The sequence below is a fragment of the Glycine soja genome, chromosome 8 (genome assembly GCF_004193775.1).
Source record: "Glycine soja cultivar W05 chromosome 8, ASM419377v2, whole genome shotgun sequence".
Taxonomy (NCBI): domain Eukaryota; kingdom Viridiplantae; phylum Streptophyta; class Magnoliopsida; order Fabales; family Fabaceae; genus Glycine; species Glycine soja.
The window spans coordinates 734,594-753,328 of NC_041009.1; the positions used below are offsets into that span (position 1 = coordinate 734,594).

The following is an 18,735-nucleotide window of genomic DNA, read 5'->3' on the forward strand; positions in this document are numbered from 1 at the left end:
TAGCATATATAGAACGATAGAAAATATTAATTTTGCAAGTATCCTCACTTTGTAATTCAGAATAGTATTGCACATGAAATTGGCCGAATTATTATTATGCTATTGTGCTATGGATTAATTTTATAAACTGTATTGTTATATGGATTAAATTTAAAAAATTTATTGTGTTAGTGTATTAAAATAATAAGTTGTTTTTCATATAGATTAATCATGTAAGATTATGTTTGGCTGATTTAAAAAAGAGTTTTTAATTTAGTTGTATATTTTTTTAACTAATATTTTTTAATGATTTATTAACTTTACACATAAATAAAGTATGAATAACAAATACAAATATAAATGTATAGGTATTCAACGTGTATGAAGATGATAATTAAAGTTATTACTCGTATAATATAAAACAAGTACTGGTATTTTTGTAAAACAAAAGTACATAAATGAATATTAATTATATAGTAATTTACTTACAACCTACTTATTATCATACCGAAGGTTTAGAACTAATTCTCACACATCACTCCTATCAAATTGGTTAAATTTTTCTTGCATAATTATTGTTGTGTACCTGATTTTAAGGTGTAGGGTAACATGGTTAAGTAAATAAATTTGTATATAATAGTCAAATTTGCTTAGACAGTTAGATTTAAGAATATAATATTGAAGGGCTTAGATTTTTTTTCTTGGAACCTCATGTAAGGGTTAAATGTTTTTTAATAGTCTTAAGGTTTTTTTAGTTGTTTGGCCCTTGGTTGTTATTATTTATTTAATTGTAAACTAATTTTGGAGAGTTCGTTTTGCTGATGGTGGGCGGTTACCCTTCACACATATGTTGTAGCTTCCTTTTCTCTAATCAACAGCCTTTATCTTCTTCTGTTTACCTTTCGGATAGTGGCAGAGCTACGGTGGTGGCGTCGTGACGTCGGAGCTACAGCGTTGGAGCTCACGGTGGTGGAGCTGCAGCGTAGATGATAGAAATATGCTATGTTTAACTTTCATGAAAAACAATATTGTCTTTTAAATTCATTAATAAATAAAATATTCAGAATATTAAAAAACTAAAAATACCGGAAATACTTTTGGTTATTTTTTCTTTGTGCACCAAACACCAAGAAATAAACTTGTCCACCGGAATACATATCCGATTTTAATTATACACATGCTAGCTTATGACTATGGAAGTGACATACAATGGCTGCGTCCCTTTAAAAAAATAAAATAAAATACAACGACCGCGTACGTTTAATATTAATGTAACAAAAAAAATAACTAATGTAACAATGTCGTCAATCAAACTAGAACAAATTAATAAAAAAAAGAAAAAAGCATATTTTTGAACCTATGATTAGGGATATACATGGTTGTGTTGGGTTGAGTTTCAAAAATTTCATCATCCAATCCAATTAAAAAATCCCAAATTAGTTTACATTAGATTCTAGTGATTTTGTTTTTAAATTCAATTTGATGATGATTGGATTGGGTCATAAAATTTAAAAATTTAAAAATTTAGAATTGATTTTTATAAATAATTTTGTATATTTGTTGCATAAAAAATTTTAGATTTTCATTATTTATTTTTATATTTTATTATAGGTCAAATTGTAATTTTAGTTTCTCCAGTTTTTTAAATTCGTGATTTTGGTCCCTTTAATTTTTAATTGTAATATTTGGTTTCCTAATTTTATAAATTGGTGACCTCTATATATTATTAACTAGTAATTATGATTAATAGAGTTATTAAATCAATTATAAATTAAATAAAAACTATTAATCATTCAAAAAATTTAATAAAAGATTATAAACCCTACCGTGGTGATGTTGTGAACTCATGTGTGACAATAGAAGTAGAAGAGGTGTTTAGATAAAAGATAAGAAACACAGTGCTATAGAGAATTAGAGTTAATCATTTTTTTATTAAAATTTTTAAAATTAATAATTTATAATTAACTTAATAACTCTATTAATTAAAAATATTTGTTAATAATCTATCAAGGAATCAAAATTACTAATTTATAAAATTATGAGATCAAATGTTATAATTAAAAATAAGAGAAATCAAAATCATAAATTTAAAAAATTAAAAAAAATAAAATTACAATTTAACCATTATTATATTATTAATATGCGTGACCACAATTTTTTAAGTCGACCGAGTAATTTGATTCTCTTTTTCTTTTTATTTTATTTAAAGAGTTTTTTTAACGAATAATGGGAGTGAAGTCAACCATGAAAGCGAGACTCTTGATGAACTCAAAATCTTGTGGGTTTTTTTTTTTTTTTTCGAATTGTAAAGCTGTAACCCAATTGGTTAACTTGACCGTTTACTTCAAGTTTGTTTTGTAATAATTTTGTCTTTAAGATGGATATGGATTTCCGGAACATTGAGGTATAATTCAAAATTTTAGAATGCTAAGTGCTCATAAAGCTGTAAAAAAAAACCTCAAGATCCCAATCGCGTTTTTAGATTTTATCATTTTACATTTCCAAAATTTTACATATTGTTTTGAGTGTTTGGCAGTTAACTTATTTAAGGACATTAACATTGTCTTACAAATGACGGGATAAGAATAAAAAAGAACATGTATGACAGTATGATGCACACTGTCTTCATTTCATAATTAAACTGAAATTTATGGTTATCTATAAATAAAAAGTGTGTTTGGGTTTCATTTTCTTCCTTTGTAATCGGTGAATCTCATTTAATTACTTTTTTAAGGAATCTCTTTTTTTTTTGTAATTGGTAGATCTCATTTAATTATTTAACAAAAATAATTAGCTCAAATGTTTTTAGGGAATCTCATTATTTTAAAGAATATAGCTCATTTCTACTTTAGTTGCCCCCCCCCCCCCCCCCCCCCCCCCCCCCCCCTTTTATTATTGAGGTCATTTTGTAAATTTAATCTCCTTATTTTTAATATTTTTTCTTGTGAATTTGATTCACCTGCATTTTAATATTTAACAAAAATATTAATCTAACAATGTCGTCAATATAGATGTAATGGCGTGACTGCGTAAAATGTCATGTTAATATTTCCGTTAAATATTAAGTGTCAGGTTAATGAAAGAATCAAAATTACACAACCAAAATAATCAAAGATCAATTTTTAAAAAATGACAACCAAATCTGCAAAATAATAATAATAAAGCTCAAATATTACAATGCCAAAAGGTGAATATTTGTTACTATGATGAAGTAGAAGCCTTGGAGATTAGCACGGGGTTGGTTCCAAGGATGAGAACTTAGGAGAGAGATGGAATGTCAAAACGAACAGAATCAATGCAAGTTGAAGTTGGTTTATCAACATGCAAACTTTGGTAGTGCCTGCAGACGATTCTGCCATTTTCATCCCTGCCACGATATGAGCAGCTTGGTCCCTCCCACAGTTTGACTTTTTGGAACATATTCTTCTATTTCTATCTCTGGCTTTCGCCATAGTTCATTGGATAAAAGTTTTGTGTGCAAGAAGATATCATGGATGAGACCAAGTAATAACACATTTGATTGATAACAAGGAATATGTATATATATATATATATATATATATATATATATATATATATATATATATATATATATATATATCATTATGCCACCGAGTTAATGCACATATTCTTATATGTTTGTGTCACATTCTGACTACCATATATTAAAGTGAGGTCTCGGGTATAAATAGGGTGTTTGTCTTTGGGTGTTAACATATACAGAAATCAGAAGTCATCAGATTGAGTAGAGAAAGGGTCTTGCATGTAGACAAGAGTCATGTCTGATAGCCAAGGATGACTTGCCTAGCTATTCCATTTTATGGGACTTTATTTAATTAATTTGTCTCATATGGAGACCCTTAGTTTGGTTAATTGGCAAGCTTCCTCGGCTATTTGCATGCCTCTTGTCTTACTTGTTAGACCTTCTTCACTCTTACAATATGCATGATGAAGCTGAATTGCTCGTCACTTTAGGAAATTAAAGCCACTGCTGCTAGCTGATAAATGTCCTGTGTTAGTCATCGCATATATTAATTGGCACTCTTTATGATATGTGGCAATTCCAGGTAGCGCCTTAATTGATTGGTTGTTATCATTTGACTTAAATCATTCTTTAACATTCTGTTTTTGGGATCCAGAAAAGAAAAAGTCTAATTAATTTGAGGTCCTCGAGTCATATCATGACATATCATTTGTTTGATTTGAAAACTTGTTTCATTTGAGATGGCTTGAACCATTGATCTGAACAAACCGCAAGAAACCAAGAATATATCTTGACAGATTGACAGTAGTGATTTCAACAGTGACGGCAACATACACACAATCAAACATGCGCTCCGTACCTCTGCTTTACTTAATTCGCAGTGAAATTTGATACATGACTACTACTAAGTAACTCACTACCACTACTAAGTATAATTTCCATCAGCAGGAGTCCCACACATCTTCGCAGAATAACAGTCAAAATACTTTGGTCCCATCAGCAGGAGTCCCACACATCTTCGCAGAAGTTATACGGTATGTTTTGTCTAGGCTAGGCTTTTTATTCTTAAAAAAAAAAATATAATCAATTACAAGATGCTGTTCTTTAAGCAAATACTCACCCTCTCAATGGAAATTCCTTCTACTTGCATTCATCTTTTATCAAATTGATCCACCTTGTTCAAATAATTAATTTCAAATAGATTAATCCAAAGATAGATATAGCAGAAAAAACACTAGAAATGCACTCAAATTTCAAGGAGCATCAACCAATAGTAAGATACTCACTCATGCTCCATTAAGCACAACCAAATTTGCCACTTTTAGATGGTGCCTCCATTACTAGATAATACAAGGTGTTGCAGCATTACATGCTTTATATCATTTATGCCAAACAGAATACTGACCACCATCAAAGTCACTCCTGCTATGTAAAAATATAATTGCAAGTGTGTTCGCATAACCATATCACATCCACCCAAGAGCAGAGAAGCTTTAGAGGCAACAAAAAACAGTAACTAAACACCAGCTCAGCAAATTCCAACAATCCTGATGAAAACACTATATTCCAAACACGGACAGAATTTACATCATTGCAATTTGCAAACTTGAATCCATCCAGCTGCTAGGTGTTGAACATGGTTAGAGAAACAGATGTTGCCAATAGAATTAATTGCAAGCAACAATGAAATTCAGAATAAATCAACATCATAAAATACCATGATAACCAGATCAAACCAAACCAGTTGGTGATCATATCTACAAAATAGATATGTTAAAAAATTGTAATAATTAATTTACCTCGACAATAGAACATTAGCACCCAAATGAAGTGCTTAATTTTGGGAGAAAATATCAATTCTTTGGACATTATAACTCATCAAAAAACACTACATCCTAGTACCCCACATAACTAAACCAAATAACATTTGTTACTATATGACCATATATCACTAAATGTAAAAAAGTAACACAACAAAAGTATTGACACATAAAATGCTGCTTGTTTTAGCCTACACAACTTGTGTAAACAAGGTGTACACAATAATTTCGCAACAAGACCAGAAAAATTTATAGTTGCCATATTTCCAATAGACAGAATGAGGAAATTAAACAGCATGCCCCTTTTCTTTTGAGGAAAAAACTTTCCAAACAAGTTATACCATGTCTATTTTTCCTTGGCATTGCCCTTCCAAGTTATCTACGAAACACAACAACTCAAGAAGTTATATATACTTGGACTGGATTTCAAGAAGGATGTTTGTTTCTCAAATAATAACATGTGAGGTCCTAATGTTTCCAACCCTAAACAAAAAAGAGTCACGGAAGAACATACTAAAACTCAGTTCAGCTCAGACACACGCATCTGATTAATTCTCTAAAGCTGAGAATCTACATCCGGCCTCTGGCAGCATCACCAAAAAACAAGCTCAGCTCGCTCAGCTCAGGAGAAGCCCTTTCCAAGCTTCTGAATTGCGGTGTACATTTTTCTCCTTGACCCAACAGCACTAATCCCCATATCCTTGAGATCCTCTAGAGTCAACAAGGGCAAAACCTCATCATCCACCTCATGCACTTCAAACACCGGCGCATAACGCCCTAACCCCAATCCATTAAGCCAAACCCTAACCCCATCTTCACCACCCCTAACCCTCCCACCACCATTCTCATTGTTCCTATCCCCACACTTCCAATCCCTAACATCAGTATCAGACGGTACAGATAGCTCAACCCCATCATGTTGCTGTTGCTCCCTTTCCCTACCCTTAAAAACCCTCCTATGCCCATCCACCCCCAAATTCTCCATACTATGAATAGGGCTTTGCTCCTTCAAAGGGCTCTCCGAATTCTCCACCTCAAATTCCCGATACCCATCATCGTCATCCCCATCTTCGTCCTCGTTATTATACTTCTCTCCCTCTCCTTCGCCGCCGCCGTCGATTCGCGAAACCCAATTCGATCTGACCCTTTTGGTGGCGACTGAGCCTCTCTTTTTGGACTCCTTGACCTTCCAGCTGCCAATTGCGACGGTGTCGATGTTCCCCGGTTCTCGGTCGTTGGAAGGTTCTAGGGTTTCGTTAAACTCGCTCAGGTTCGTTAAAGGACGAGTCTTGGAGGGTTTACCTGGGTCCTTGTCCTTGCTGCGGTGGTGGTGGTGGTGGTTGTCGAAGGCGAGTTTCCACGGCTTCGTGTTGCGGCGCGCGTGGGAATCGTAGGGCTGGTCGCCACCGATGTCGCCCAATCGAACGCTCGGCCGCCGCTGCCGCTTGGATCCGATGGAGGGTTCCGAGGAGTGAAGAATTAGGGTTCCGGCGCCACCGTTTATTTGGCCCTCCGGCGGCTGAATCTCTGCCATTGCGGGATAATCAAGTCTCTGCAAAATGCAGAATTAGGGATAGGGTTTGGAATTGAGAAATTAGGGATAGAGAGAAATAGAGGAGTGAGTGTGTGTGAAAGAGAGTAAGGTGCGCCTTGAATGTGTAGTGTGGTGTGTACTAGTAAACTACTAATTGTAACTCTTTTTTGGATGTAAGGATAGTGTAGTGTAGTACTCTTAACTCTTACCAAGTCTTAACTAATAGATGCAGATGATGCACACTAAGTGTGGGGAAAAAAATATAATGAGTGTCAATTAACATTTAAGTTCCATCCCTTAAAAAACAAACATTTAAGTGCCATGAATATTTTTTTCAAAATTTAAAGACATGTTTAGGGTTTGATTAACAAAGACATGTTTGGGTGATTGTATGCTTTCCATTATGTTAAAATAAAATGTGTTTTGGATAAAATAAATTTTAATTTATTTTAAAATTACTTTTAACTCAAGTTCTTTTCTTTATTGGATGTGAAATGACAAATTTGAATATGCTTTGTTATACGATATGATAATTTAAATAATAAGAATCTGTAACTTCACGTATGGTTTGAAGTTGTTAATAATCTCGAATTAGAAGTTGTTAAATTAACAAAAAAGAAAGTTGATAATGATTGATTTTTCATGTTTAAATATATTTACTAATGAGTATAAAGTGATATATCTATGTTTAAGATTTTTTGTTGTTGTCGTTGAACAAGTCCTTTTGAAGTTTGTCTAGTATTTCATCATGCTCTAGAATAGGAGGTACAGAAAAATAGACGTCATAAAGACAAATAAATTACAAGTTTAAAAAAAGAATAAATGAGGTATAGTTTTAAATTAATTACTTAATTTTTTCTGTATTTTTGTTGCTTATTTTATTAACAGATATTTTATTATTGTTGTTGTTTTATATTAGATTGAAAATTGGATTCTTCTTAGAATAGTTATAAGATTATTAACAAATTATGGGTGATGATACCCGACTATTTCCTATGTACCAAAATGAAAAGGTATTTTTTTACCTTAATGTAGCTGGATGTAAACCTTGTTGGGATAAAAGACCGATTTTCATTATCACAAGATAAAAAGGCTTCTACTACTATTATAAAAAAAATCGTAATTATTTTTTCATTTTAATTTAACATATACTACAAGTACACATTAATGTATTTGATTTGAAAGAGAGAAATAAATAAAAAATGTGAAAGATACGAGTTCCGTAAAATAAAATACAAAATTTATTTAGTGTATTATTTCTTTCTGACTTATCAAATACACCCTAATTAAAACGAAGTAAAAAAAAATGTTAAAATGAAGTAAAACAACAACGGTATTAGAAACATTCTCTTGGTTCAAGTAAACAGAAAGATGCAAGTGGCTAATGAAAAAAAAAAGCTTTATAAATGAAAGAAATATTTTTTTATTAGGGTAAAAAAATACAACCCCAAAATTAAGGATTAGAAACATATCTTATTTATTTTGAATCACCATCCCTGTATAACGAAGTTATCTTAACAAAAAGAAAAAGGAAAATAATTATTAGTGATGAAAAAGAAGCATGAGACGGGGTGGTGAAAGGTGAAGAGAAGAAGAAGAGTGAAACGCAACGCTCGCAGAGCAGTGTCGAACGAACGACGGTGCCGTTCAACCTTGCAGGTATCTTCCTTCTCATTCTCCTTCACATTTCTCTCTCTTCGATTCCATTCTAGCTGTAAGTTTTCTCTCTCATTCCACATTTTACTCTCTCTCTCTCTCTCTCTCTCTCTCTCTCTCTCTCTCTCTCTCTCTCTTCGTACTAATTACCATTTTCAATTTCTAAAGCTTTCTAGGTAAGGCAATGTCCCTAACCTTTTACTGCAACTTTCCTCTCTTTTCAATGCTACTTTTTTTTTGTATTCTCAAATTCACTATGGGATTCGTTGCACACTGCAATTCGGTAATTTTCACTTAATTTCCCCGCACCCCCTTTTGATTTTCGTTTTTGCATTGCATGCTTGCTTTTAGCTTCTGTGTAGGAGTTCTAGAATTGGGAGATTGAAAAAAAAAGCTTTTTTAAAAAAATTGTAATGTGTTCGTGGATTGAGTGTTGCGAACAGTACTGGTCAAATGGGAGAAGGTTTTAGAGATTGACTTCAGGTTTTAGCACAATGATGTGATCACAAGTGCGTTTGGTCACATTCGTGTCAAAAGGAAACAGAAAAAAGGTTACATAGTGTGCTTTTCTTATTTACCTTTGGGGGAAAGTGTAGAGTGATGAATGCCATTCATTTGTTTCTGTTTTTTAGTATTTAAATGTTAAACATACTGTCTGTGATCTGAGCAATGAGTTATAAATTTTATCTGTCGTTTTGGACCTTTGGTTCTTCTTTAACTGGGAGTTTTGCATTTTCACTTAGCTGTAGTAATATGGATTCAATATTGTCTTTGGTGGTTTCTTCTGTTTTTAGACTTTATTGGTCGTTTCTTTGTCTTTCTCTCCCTTTTTGGGAACTGTCCAAGGCTCTCTTGCTCTTGAATTGAAGTCTTTTTTATTAGATTATTAAAGCTTATTCTTTGCCATATTACTATCTCGGGATCGGCCAGTAGTTGATAGTTCAGATCTATGTAGTATTTGCTCTCTGTCTCCCTGTATCTATCTATGATTAATTAATTATGATAAATCAAAACAGTCAATTAGCTAAGGTTTGGCCATGTTGAATTGAAAAAAAAATAAAAAATCCATCACTGTCTGCTTCCTTTCAATACATTGTATGAATCATGTTAAGGAAATATTGGCAGGAATTTGTCAGTGATAACGAAACATCTTTTGCTTGGTAAGTTTTGAGGGATTAATGTTTAGTGATGCTCTTGCTCTCTGTTAAGTATTTATGGCATGACATTTATCCTTAGACAGTTGGAGATCATATCTTTTTGGTTGAAGGTTAAATTAATAGTCATGTTTTTTATATAATTATAACCCATGTAACATGTTGTTTTTGAGATGCGTATGATACCAATTATTAACTTGTATATTCTGTGAGTAATGGGGGACATATGATGAGAAGTTGAGAATTTTGTGCTTTGGCTATGATTACTTATGTTTGGTGGACAAGATCATTCATTAGCTTTATTAACATTGTATCTTGACGTACGGATTGCCATTTTATGGCCTGTTTGTTTCTGGCATTTGCAGTGAGAAAATGGCCATTTTCCCATTGCTTGTGAAACAATTAGGTCTTTGCTTATTTGCTTTTGCCTTTCTTTTCCCATGTGCAACTTATAAGTTGGCTCTGTTCTTGATTGTACTGTATATTATAGAGGAAATTTACTTCACTCCAGGTAGCTATACTGAGAGCAGTAATACCTGCTTGGTGGTTATAAATCTTTCTTTCCTCATCGTGCAACTTGAGGTTATGTAAAGTTTTAAAAATGATATTGTAATTGTTACCAGTAACTTTCTTATTGGTAGTTTTTGTTTATACTATAATGTTTTTAAGTGCATAACACACACAAATCTAGTGGAAATTTTAAAGTCTTTGGGCATGGCCTGTTTCCTTATGCCAGAGTAGATCTAGGTAGTGTTCAGGTATGGATTTGACAAAATTATTTCTGTTCAAGCTCAACTGGTCCTTTTTTAAAAATATCAAACATTCAAATAAAGAGTTTTAGATTCGTGATATCTGATAAGTGATAAACCCATCACATCCCCCCCCCCCCAAAAAAAATAAAATAATTATTATGTTCTCAACATGTCATTATATCTGGTTTATAGTGTACATTGGTGTGTGTGGTTACTGTGGTATGTCAATTGTCATGATAAAATGTATATAGCTTATATGAATTTCGCCTACTAGCAACATAAATAAAGTCTTTCACTGTCTATCTTTGTAAATTTACCATATAAATGCCATAGCTGATAAAGTAGAATTAGTAAAGATTGAACATAGTTCATTGTTGGAGACTGGTAAAGAACTGCCTATAGAGTCATACAAAAATTGCTAGATTCTTTATAAATTGTATTAGAATGATGTTTTGGAGCATTACATGCTCTGGATGGTTCTACACGAGTTTAGTTGTAAATTTCTCGCTCTCTTTTTTTTTTTGGCTTATTGACCTAATGCCAAACTTCTGCTTTTCTAATTTGTTAACAGGATTTGCCTTTCATCTATAGATTGTTGATTAATTAAACCCCAAGACTTCTTCACTCCAACTACCACGTCTGTTGCAAAATCCTCTGGATGAAAAATGGATGATGGCCACCAACACGAAAACAGCAGGCATAAGATGGAATTCTACAGAGGAGCACGTTCCCTGGTAAATAGAATTCACTGATTTAGTGGGCTTTCTGTTTTTTTAGCTTTGCACTTCTGGTCACTTGATTCATTAATTGGATTGGATTTTGCATGTGCAGTGGAATACTGATTCCCAGCATCAAGTAAAAGAGCCAAATGCACTAGTTATGAATAAGAAGATTAGGTCCATTATGGCTGAAAGGCAGGCTGCCATTCTAGAAATTGAACTTGAGACTGCTATATCTGAAAAGAATGAAGCCTTAGCTGCTCGAGATGCAGCCATTCAGCAGAGGGATGAAGCACTTGCTCAGAGGGATAATGCCCTTTTGGAACGAGATAATGCCCTTGCTGCCCTTCAGAGTCGGAACAATTCTGTCAACTTCCCATTCGGTGGTGGAATTCAATGTGGATCAAAACGGATGCACCATTCTTCAAACCATCTATCTAACATGACTGAAGCTGCATACAGCACAAAGGATATGATAATAAGAGATGCCTCCCCGGTGACTGTTATACCTTCTGAAGCTGTCAATTCTCATCAAGCAAAGAGAACAAAGCAGAACAAGGTAATTAATTCAAAGGCATCAAAGCCACCCTGCAAAGTAAAGAAAATGGGGGAGGATTTAAATAGGCAGGCTTCTTCTGAAGGGACAAAGATCAGATCTGAATGGGATAAGCAGGATGTTGGCCTGAATTTGGTTGCATTTGATGAAACTATCATGCCGGTCCCAGTTTGCACATGTACGGGCATACCACGACAGTGCTACAAATGGGGGAATGGGGGATGGCAGTCATCTTGTTGTACTACAACATTGTCTATGTATCCACTACCACAACTTCCGAACAAGCGCCATGCCCGCATTGGAGGACGAAAGATGAGCGGAAGTGTCTTCACAAGACTTCTCAGTAGGTTGGTGTCAGAAGGCCATGATTTATCTATACCATTGGATCTTAAGGAATACTGGGCAAGACATGGAACAAATCGCTACATCACTATCAAGTAACCTGCTGACATTCACATATGTATCAAGTCATGTTCAGTTTTGGACCTCTTGCAATGACTGGCCTCTAACCTTGATAAGCATGGTATGGTTGAATTTTGCGAACACTGATATGGCTGGACCCTACTTTTATCCTTATAAATGGGATAGCTGTGAAGTATCATGTATGTACATGTGACTTTCTAGGTGACTAGAAGTAGATCCCATTGGGTCCCTGCATCTTTTTCAGCTTTGTCTGTCCATTATGAATACGTTGCGTAGGAAACTTTCTCCATCTTTTCTTGTTCTGTGATCCTTTAATCAATCAGCATTTATAAATTTCGGTGGGGAAATTTTCCACTTTCCTTTGGGATCAAAAGTCGCCAGAGAAACTGTCATGAGACACGGTGTTTAGTTGTTCAGGTTGTCCCATTGGTGAATGAGACTTGTGGCCGTTGAAATGAAGCCCTACTAGTGTATGAATTAATTGAAGCATGGTGACCAAGCCAATCTCACTCTACATCTCAAAATAGCTCTCACTCCTCTTGGATCAAATACATACATGTAAATGCGCCATGCTTCAAAGAAACCCACCATTTGAGAGCTCCTTCCAATACCAACATAACCCACAATAGTTTCATATCTTCATGAACTTACTTTGGCTCAAGATACTGCTCCACTTGATTAGCCACCAATAGGGCTCTCTTCCTTCAAAATTCAAATATTGGAATTAATCTGAGACATTTTCAGTTTTCACGACAACTCCACCAAGAACTCCAAGATCAGAATTCAGAGCTCTGATAGTAGTTGATAAAAATTGAATCGCAATTACAAAAAATAAAAACTACCTAAGTCTGCACCTTTCAATGCTCAAATGCCCCAATTCTCTCACAGATGACAAAATGATCTCTTTTCACCCCTTATTTATAGGCAACATGCCTTGTTTCTTCAACCAACTAATCTAACTAACAAACAAATTCTCTAATTACTAGATTGACATCTTACAGTTGTGAGAAGGTGTATATCTTGGAATGGGGATTCTCTACAGAAACTTCAATCTGAACGGCGAACGCTTAATTTTATTTTTTAATCTTTACATAATTAATAGTAAAATATAAGAATAACAAAAATTACAAGCCATTGGATGATATGAGTACATGATAAAACATAGGAACGTGTATATCTTATCCTTGCTATTTTCTTTCCAACACAAGACTATCAAGTTTCCTAGGCAAATTTTTCAATTCCCGATGCAACATTGCTTTGTTTTCATGAAAAATAATTTCTTGATTCATGCCCTTCAAATGGCATTTATTAAAACTTCTTAAATTCAAGGGTACTCAGAGGTTGTTAATACAGCATGTTTTGGTAGTTACAGCCTTACATGTTTAAGGTTTCGCCTTTTGTTATAAATAACCGCATGCCACAGGGTGCGATACGCATAGCAAGCTTGAAACCTACCAACCTCATTAATTATATTTTTCTCAACATATTCTCACTTAATTATTTTTTCTCCAAACACTAATTAAAAATAGTTAATTAGATAAAAAAAATAATTTTATAATAATAATACAAATAATTTATAGATTTAATGTAATTCACTAAACTAATAATTATTTTTCTTAAAGGATGTGAATTAATTAAAAGATTCTTATAATCAAACATGGAGGGATTACTTCCTAACCTAATTGACCATAATGTCCTTTTGCAAATTGACTCGGGCAAAATTTAATGATGCCAACTAAACATTGTCAGGCCTTCTATGCGATTAATACAAAACCCCTTATCAAGTCATTAAATAGCAGTTGACTTGTATTGACAAACATAGTAAGTTCTACCAACTACTATAAGTGGGTTTTTTTTTTTTACCAACTACTACCATTCTTGAATTACGATTAAGACTAATGCATCAGGTGCGTGACTCAGGTTGACATGTACCATGTACTTTCCTTATCAAGTCGCTGTACATTTATTGGCCGTTTCCTTTCACATGCTGCTCACTGAAACATTCATATGATAAGCATATTAGCTTCTACTATAGTAATTTTCATGGGGGGTTCTGGCACTGTTTATTTGGACTTTGTGGTAATTTGGCAAAATTGCGATTCTTTCATTATACATTTATTTGTCCATTACCTTCAAGTTGAGACCAGCACACACCCTCAGTGACAGAGACAAGAGTACAGTTACCTGCAGACGATACTTCGTATTTTGGCTAGGAACAAACTTTAGTTATTGTTATTTTTATTTTTTTTTGCCGAATAAATTTGTAGAACCAAAAGACACTTCTAATACTATTGGATAGGGCATTAATGGCATGTTGGGATGTCAGCAGATACTCACCAAAAGGGTTACTTTACAGGTCCGAAGCACAAATAGTTCTACTTAGTTGCAGTTACTTAATTAACCTGCAAGTGTAAGGAGATTTTCCTGAAAAGGATTACTTACCAAGTGGGAAAAGTAACGTTGTTGTTGTGTCAAAGTGGAAATTGAACATTCGCTACGAGTACATAACAATGGGATTAAGCAGGGAAGAAAATAAAATAAAATTCACAATGCAGGGGCAAAAAGGATTTATCAAGGCATCAGTCATTCTTTTCCTCATTCTAGGATGCTAAAATCCAAAGGAACATATTATCTGCTTGAATTGCTTCTAAATAATAAATCAAATGAATGGCCAACTGCTGATAGCTTGAATGAACGCATAAATTTCCAAGATGATGCCATCTGGGAATCTGCTTTACTAGTTTTCCTCCCTTTGTCTCTTGCAGCATCATGACTTATAACCGATCCACAAGATTTTGAATCAAATATGGTAGAGACAGAGGAAGTTTCAGTGGCTCCAAACGAAACAGCTCCTTTGTTTGAATCATCCAGTGGATATCCAACAGCTCCATCCTGATGAGGAGGTGGAAATTTCTCACTCTTACTTTTTGCGTTTGCATGGGTCACAACTCTCCACCTCTGAAAGTTAGTGAGAAGACATGTAATGTTGCTCAAGGAAACAAATAAGACAATGCTGAAGTGGAAAGCTTGGATAACCATGACATGATCAAACAAAATTCATCACAAAGTTCTATGAAATGAAGTGACAATACACCACCTAAAATATTTTTTAAAAGCCAAGCTAGCCTAAAATCAGAGAATCCTAAGCAAAAGATGACGCTAAAGAATCTAGGTCTTAAATTCCAGAGAGTTTTATAATTGAGAGAATTTTTTATCATGCAATTGCCAAGATATCAAGAATATTGGTGCAAGTATATAGAGTAAAAAGGAATATTGGACTTAGGATATACATAAAAAAATGAGTGCACCAACTTGGGTGTGCAGAAGGAACAGAAAGTTAAACTCAAGAACAGCATAATTAAAGTGAGTTCCAATTAAGTATGGAGACAAGACAAATATAATGGAAACTTCTGGCATACATCTAAGTTATTTTGGATCTCTACATTGGCTTCAGGGGCTGGATCGGCCAAACCTCGCTCACGTACTCTAACCCTTCTGGCACCATCAACTGCATTAGTTTTTCCACTTAGAGCTTTCTGCCTGATGATGGCAACAAAAAAAAAGGTTTAATGGGCACCAAGACAAAATCAGTTAGATCTTATCAAAGGCAATAACTGAATAATTGAACCTTCTTGCTTTTTCATCTCTCAGTTTTATATCCAATTCTTTGGTGGGAGGATACTTTGGTAAATTAGATGGTTCACAAGCATAGGGCACAGTGGTAAAGAACTGCAAATAGAAAACAAGTGAATTAATACATTACATCTCAAATACAATGCTAATCCACAGTGACCGCTCACTTCACTATTTAAAGCAGCTGAGGTAGAACCACGATCATCAGGATCTATTGCAAGAAGAGTTTCAATCAGAGGTAATGAAGAAGATGGAAAATCCTTGAACGTTTCTAAAGTGTTTCTTTTATATGGTTGTTGTGGCTTATAGAGTGCAGCATTTGGCAATCTATATTTCTTCCAGTATTCCTCAGATGGAGAGCCACATAGCTTAAATATTTTGTGCAGCTGCTCAACCTAGGTCCAAGCAATTCAAAAATCAGTCATATGTGTCTTCCAGAAAGTATGCATGGCAAGATATAGAAAACAGAACCGAAACATAAATTCGATGCTATAGTAACTTCCTAAAGCTTGCTAGAGGTTAAGTGTATTCAAAATTTCAAAGTTTACAGTGTGCTTTCTGATGATAAACTGATAAACTGAAACATTCTCATTTTCAGATGCTTCTCCAGTACTTGATGTAATTGAGAACAGATAACGAGTCATTGCAGTTAGTAAGTAGCCTATAAAATAAAATTTGATACAAAGCCACTCATGCAACAACTCGTAGCAATACCTCTGTTCGGCCAGGCATGATTGGCTTTCCAGTAAGTAGCTCGGCCAAAATGCAGCCAACACTCCAAAGGTCAACACCAACACCATAAGACGTAGACCCCAGAAGAAGCTCAGGTGGACGGTACCAAAGGGTCACGACTCTACTAGTCATGGGATGCTTTTGCTTAGGATCAAAGAAAGTTGCCAGTCCAAAATCTGCAATTTTAAGTATTCCTTCATTGTCAATAAGCAGATTTGAACCCTTAATATCACGGTGCAAAACACCTCTGCTGTGGCAATGCTCAAGGCCAGATAGCAATTGCTTCATATAGCATTTGACCTGTCATAAAGAACATACTGAGAAACAATCAGCCTTTCAGTACATTTTATGCTTACATTTTTAAATATGAAAGACTCCTCCTCCCTTCTATTCTTACTGATACTTGAAAAGGCAATAATACTTCACATAATTTCACCATGTACTAAATGTAAATATCTCCATGAAACTAAGGAATACAAATTGTTATCATTTAACATTCTGCTTGCAACAGTACACAATGTAAGATCGCCACCCTCCCCATGGAGAAATTATTACATGGTCCCAGACACCATCTCGTGACCATGATCCCAATCAATCTTTATGTGATATGTAGCCAAGTTTTTCAGTTTAAGAAAGAGTTAATAAAACTCAATTATGTGTCATGTGAAATTAATTGGAACTATGATGGTTCAAGACCATATGATAATTTCTCACTCCCTATGTGACATGCAAACTATATTTTCCATTTAAACTAGGGATAAATTACAATTTTAAAAATACATATATACAGGCATAACAACCAAAGAATCCATTGGGGGATTAGATGGAATTTTGAAACATGAAAGTGGACGTATTCCCCCTTATTTAACTTCAAAAAAAGAAAATCCTCTACAAAATTCCCATCATTTAAAAAACAAAGCATTATTTCCAATGCATGATATTTCCAATTAAACTCCACTCTCAAAATTCCCCAGCCAAATTCTTTACTTCAGTGCATCTGCATCCTAGCGGGGATAAAGTAAAAAACTTCCGAATCAAGTGCTAACTTCATTTTATGGAGTGATGTGACATAGGAAAATTCAGAGCAAGAATCATACAAAATCAAAAGTAAAAAACACGCTCAAAACAGCGCATGTATGGGACCCAAGAAGATGAGCTTGGCTTGGAAGCTCTAGGAGAAGAAAAAAATCTCCACTAATGAAAAGAGCTTATAGTTGTAATTGCATGTATAATAAGGCAACAAAATGATGAGGTGACACCCCTCAAAATATCAGGGCATAGAATAGTGGTACCTGTGGCTCAGAGAATTTGACACCTACGCTGGCTGAAAGACCAGCAAGATCATGCTCCATGTACTCAAATACCAAGTAAATACTCGATGAAATTCTTGAAGTAACCAACCCTTCAAGCTTCACTACATTGGGGTGATCAAGCCTCCTCAAAACAAGAATCTCTCTAGCCATAAACTTCACACTCTCTGCCTCCAAATTATCAAATCTAACCTTCTTCAAAGCCACTATCTTCCCACTCACAAGGTCTTTTGCTTTGTACACATTGCTATAAGTCCCTTGCCCAATCTTAACAACATACAACAGTAAAACTTCATTCGGGTCAGTTAAAAACTCAACTTTTTAAAACTTTTTACAAAAGGAAACAACACAAACACTCATTTTAAGGAAAAAAATCTTTTTTTTCTTAGTTTCTGGGAAATGGAGTTGAGCTTCGAAGTTCAAACTTGAAAGAAAGAACCTTCTTTACCTTAGCAAGTTTCTCGAACGTGTTGGCACGGCGAGGAGTCCAATCTCCGATGGCGTCGCCGGCGACGGCCATTAGCCACGGCGGCCACCCCTGATGGCTCGCCGTGAATGAGTCAAGTCGAAGTGTCCGGCGCTCCGGTGGCGGTATTACGCCGGAAAGTTCGCCGGCGTCCGGAGGCTTCTGCTTCTCCCTAACCTTAACGGCATTATTGCCGCCGCTGGTAGTCGCAGTGTTATGCCGGAGACGGTCACCGGCGTCCGCCGGCTTTCCGAGCTTGCACCCCATCTGTTGGAGGAATTTCTGTCGATTGTTTTTAAAAAGAGAGTATGTGTTATATATAATCATAATTACCACACTTACAATTTTACAAAGAATCACTAATTAATATTTTAATCCTAATAATTACATTAACATGATACTGATAATTCTAGTAATTTATTATAATAATAATAATAATTAATAATAATACATTAATTGTAAGATGAATTTAATATTTATGTATTGATTTTATTTGTCATGTAATTATAAATGATCT

General features: G+C 34.6%; 3 protein-coding genes across 4 annotated transcripts; 1 reads left to right on the plus strand and 2 right to left on the minus strand.

Annotated features, from left to right (window-relative positions):
* Positions 1-5,236: 5,236 nt before the first annotated feature.
* On the minus strand, positions 5,237-7,001 carry LOC114420985. Its single transcript, XM_028386720.1, has one exon. The coding sequence runs from the start codon at positions 6,815-6,817 to the stop codon at positions 5,906-5,908; it is 912 nt and encodes a 303-aa protein (XP_028242521.1). The 5' UTR covers positions 6,818-7,001; the 3' UTR covers positions 5,237-5,905.
* A 1,325-nt stretch (positions 7,002-8,326) lies between these two features.
* LOC114422723 (protein BASIC PENTACYSTEINE4-like) lies at positions 8,327-12,450 on the plus strand. Of its 2 annotated transcripts, none has more exons than XM_028389219.1 (3): positions 8,327-8,476; positions 10,971-11,113; positions 11,211-12,450. In XM_028389219.1, exons 2-3 carry the CDS (start codon positions 11,045-11,047, stop codon positions 12,093-12,095), a joined length of 954 nt encoding a protein of 317 aa, XP_028245020.1. In that variant the 5' UTR covers positions 8,327-8,476; positions 10,971-11,044; the 3' UTR covers positions 12,096-12,450. The 2 variants fall into 2 exon arrangements, with proteins under 2 accessions (XP_028245020.1, XP_028245019.1); XM_028389218.1 differs by having other exon boundaries at positions 8,330-8,476; positions 10,951-11,113.
* Positions 12,451-14,523: 2,073 nt separating this feature from the next.
* Positions 14,524-18,502, minus strand: LOC114422921 (probable serine/threonine-protein kinase At1g54610). The gene is made up of 7 exons (XM_028389484.1): positions 18,201-18,502; positions 17,735-18,019; positions 16,425-16,742; positions 15,878-16,105; positions 15,706-15,806; positions 15,497-15,617; positions 14,524-15,035 (listed from the first exon to the last, which is right to left on the minus strand). Exons 1-7 carry the CDS (start codon positions 18,483-18,485, stop codon positions 14,706-14,708), a joined length of 1,668 nt encoding a protein of 555 aa, XP_028245285.1. The 5' UTR covers positions 18,486-18,502; the 3' UTR covers positions 14,524-14,705.
* Between the last annotated feature and the right edge of the window lie 233 nt (positions 18,503-18,735).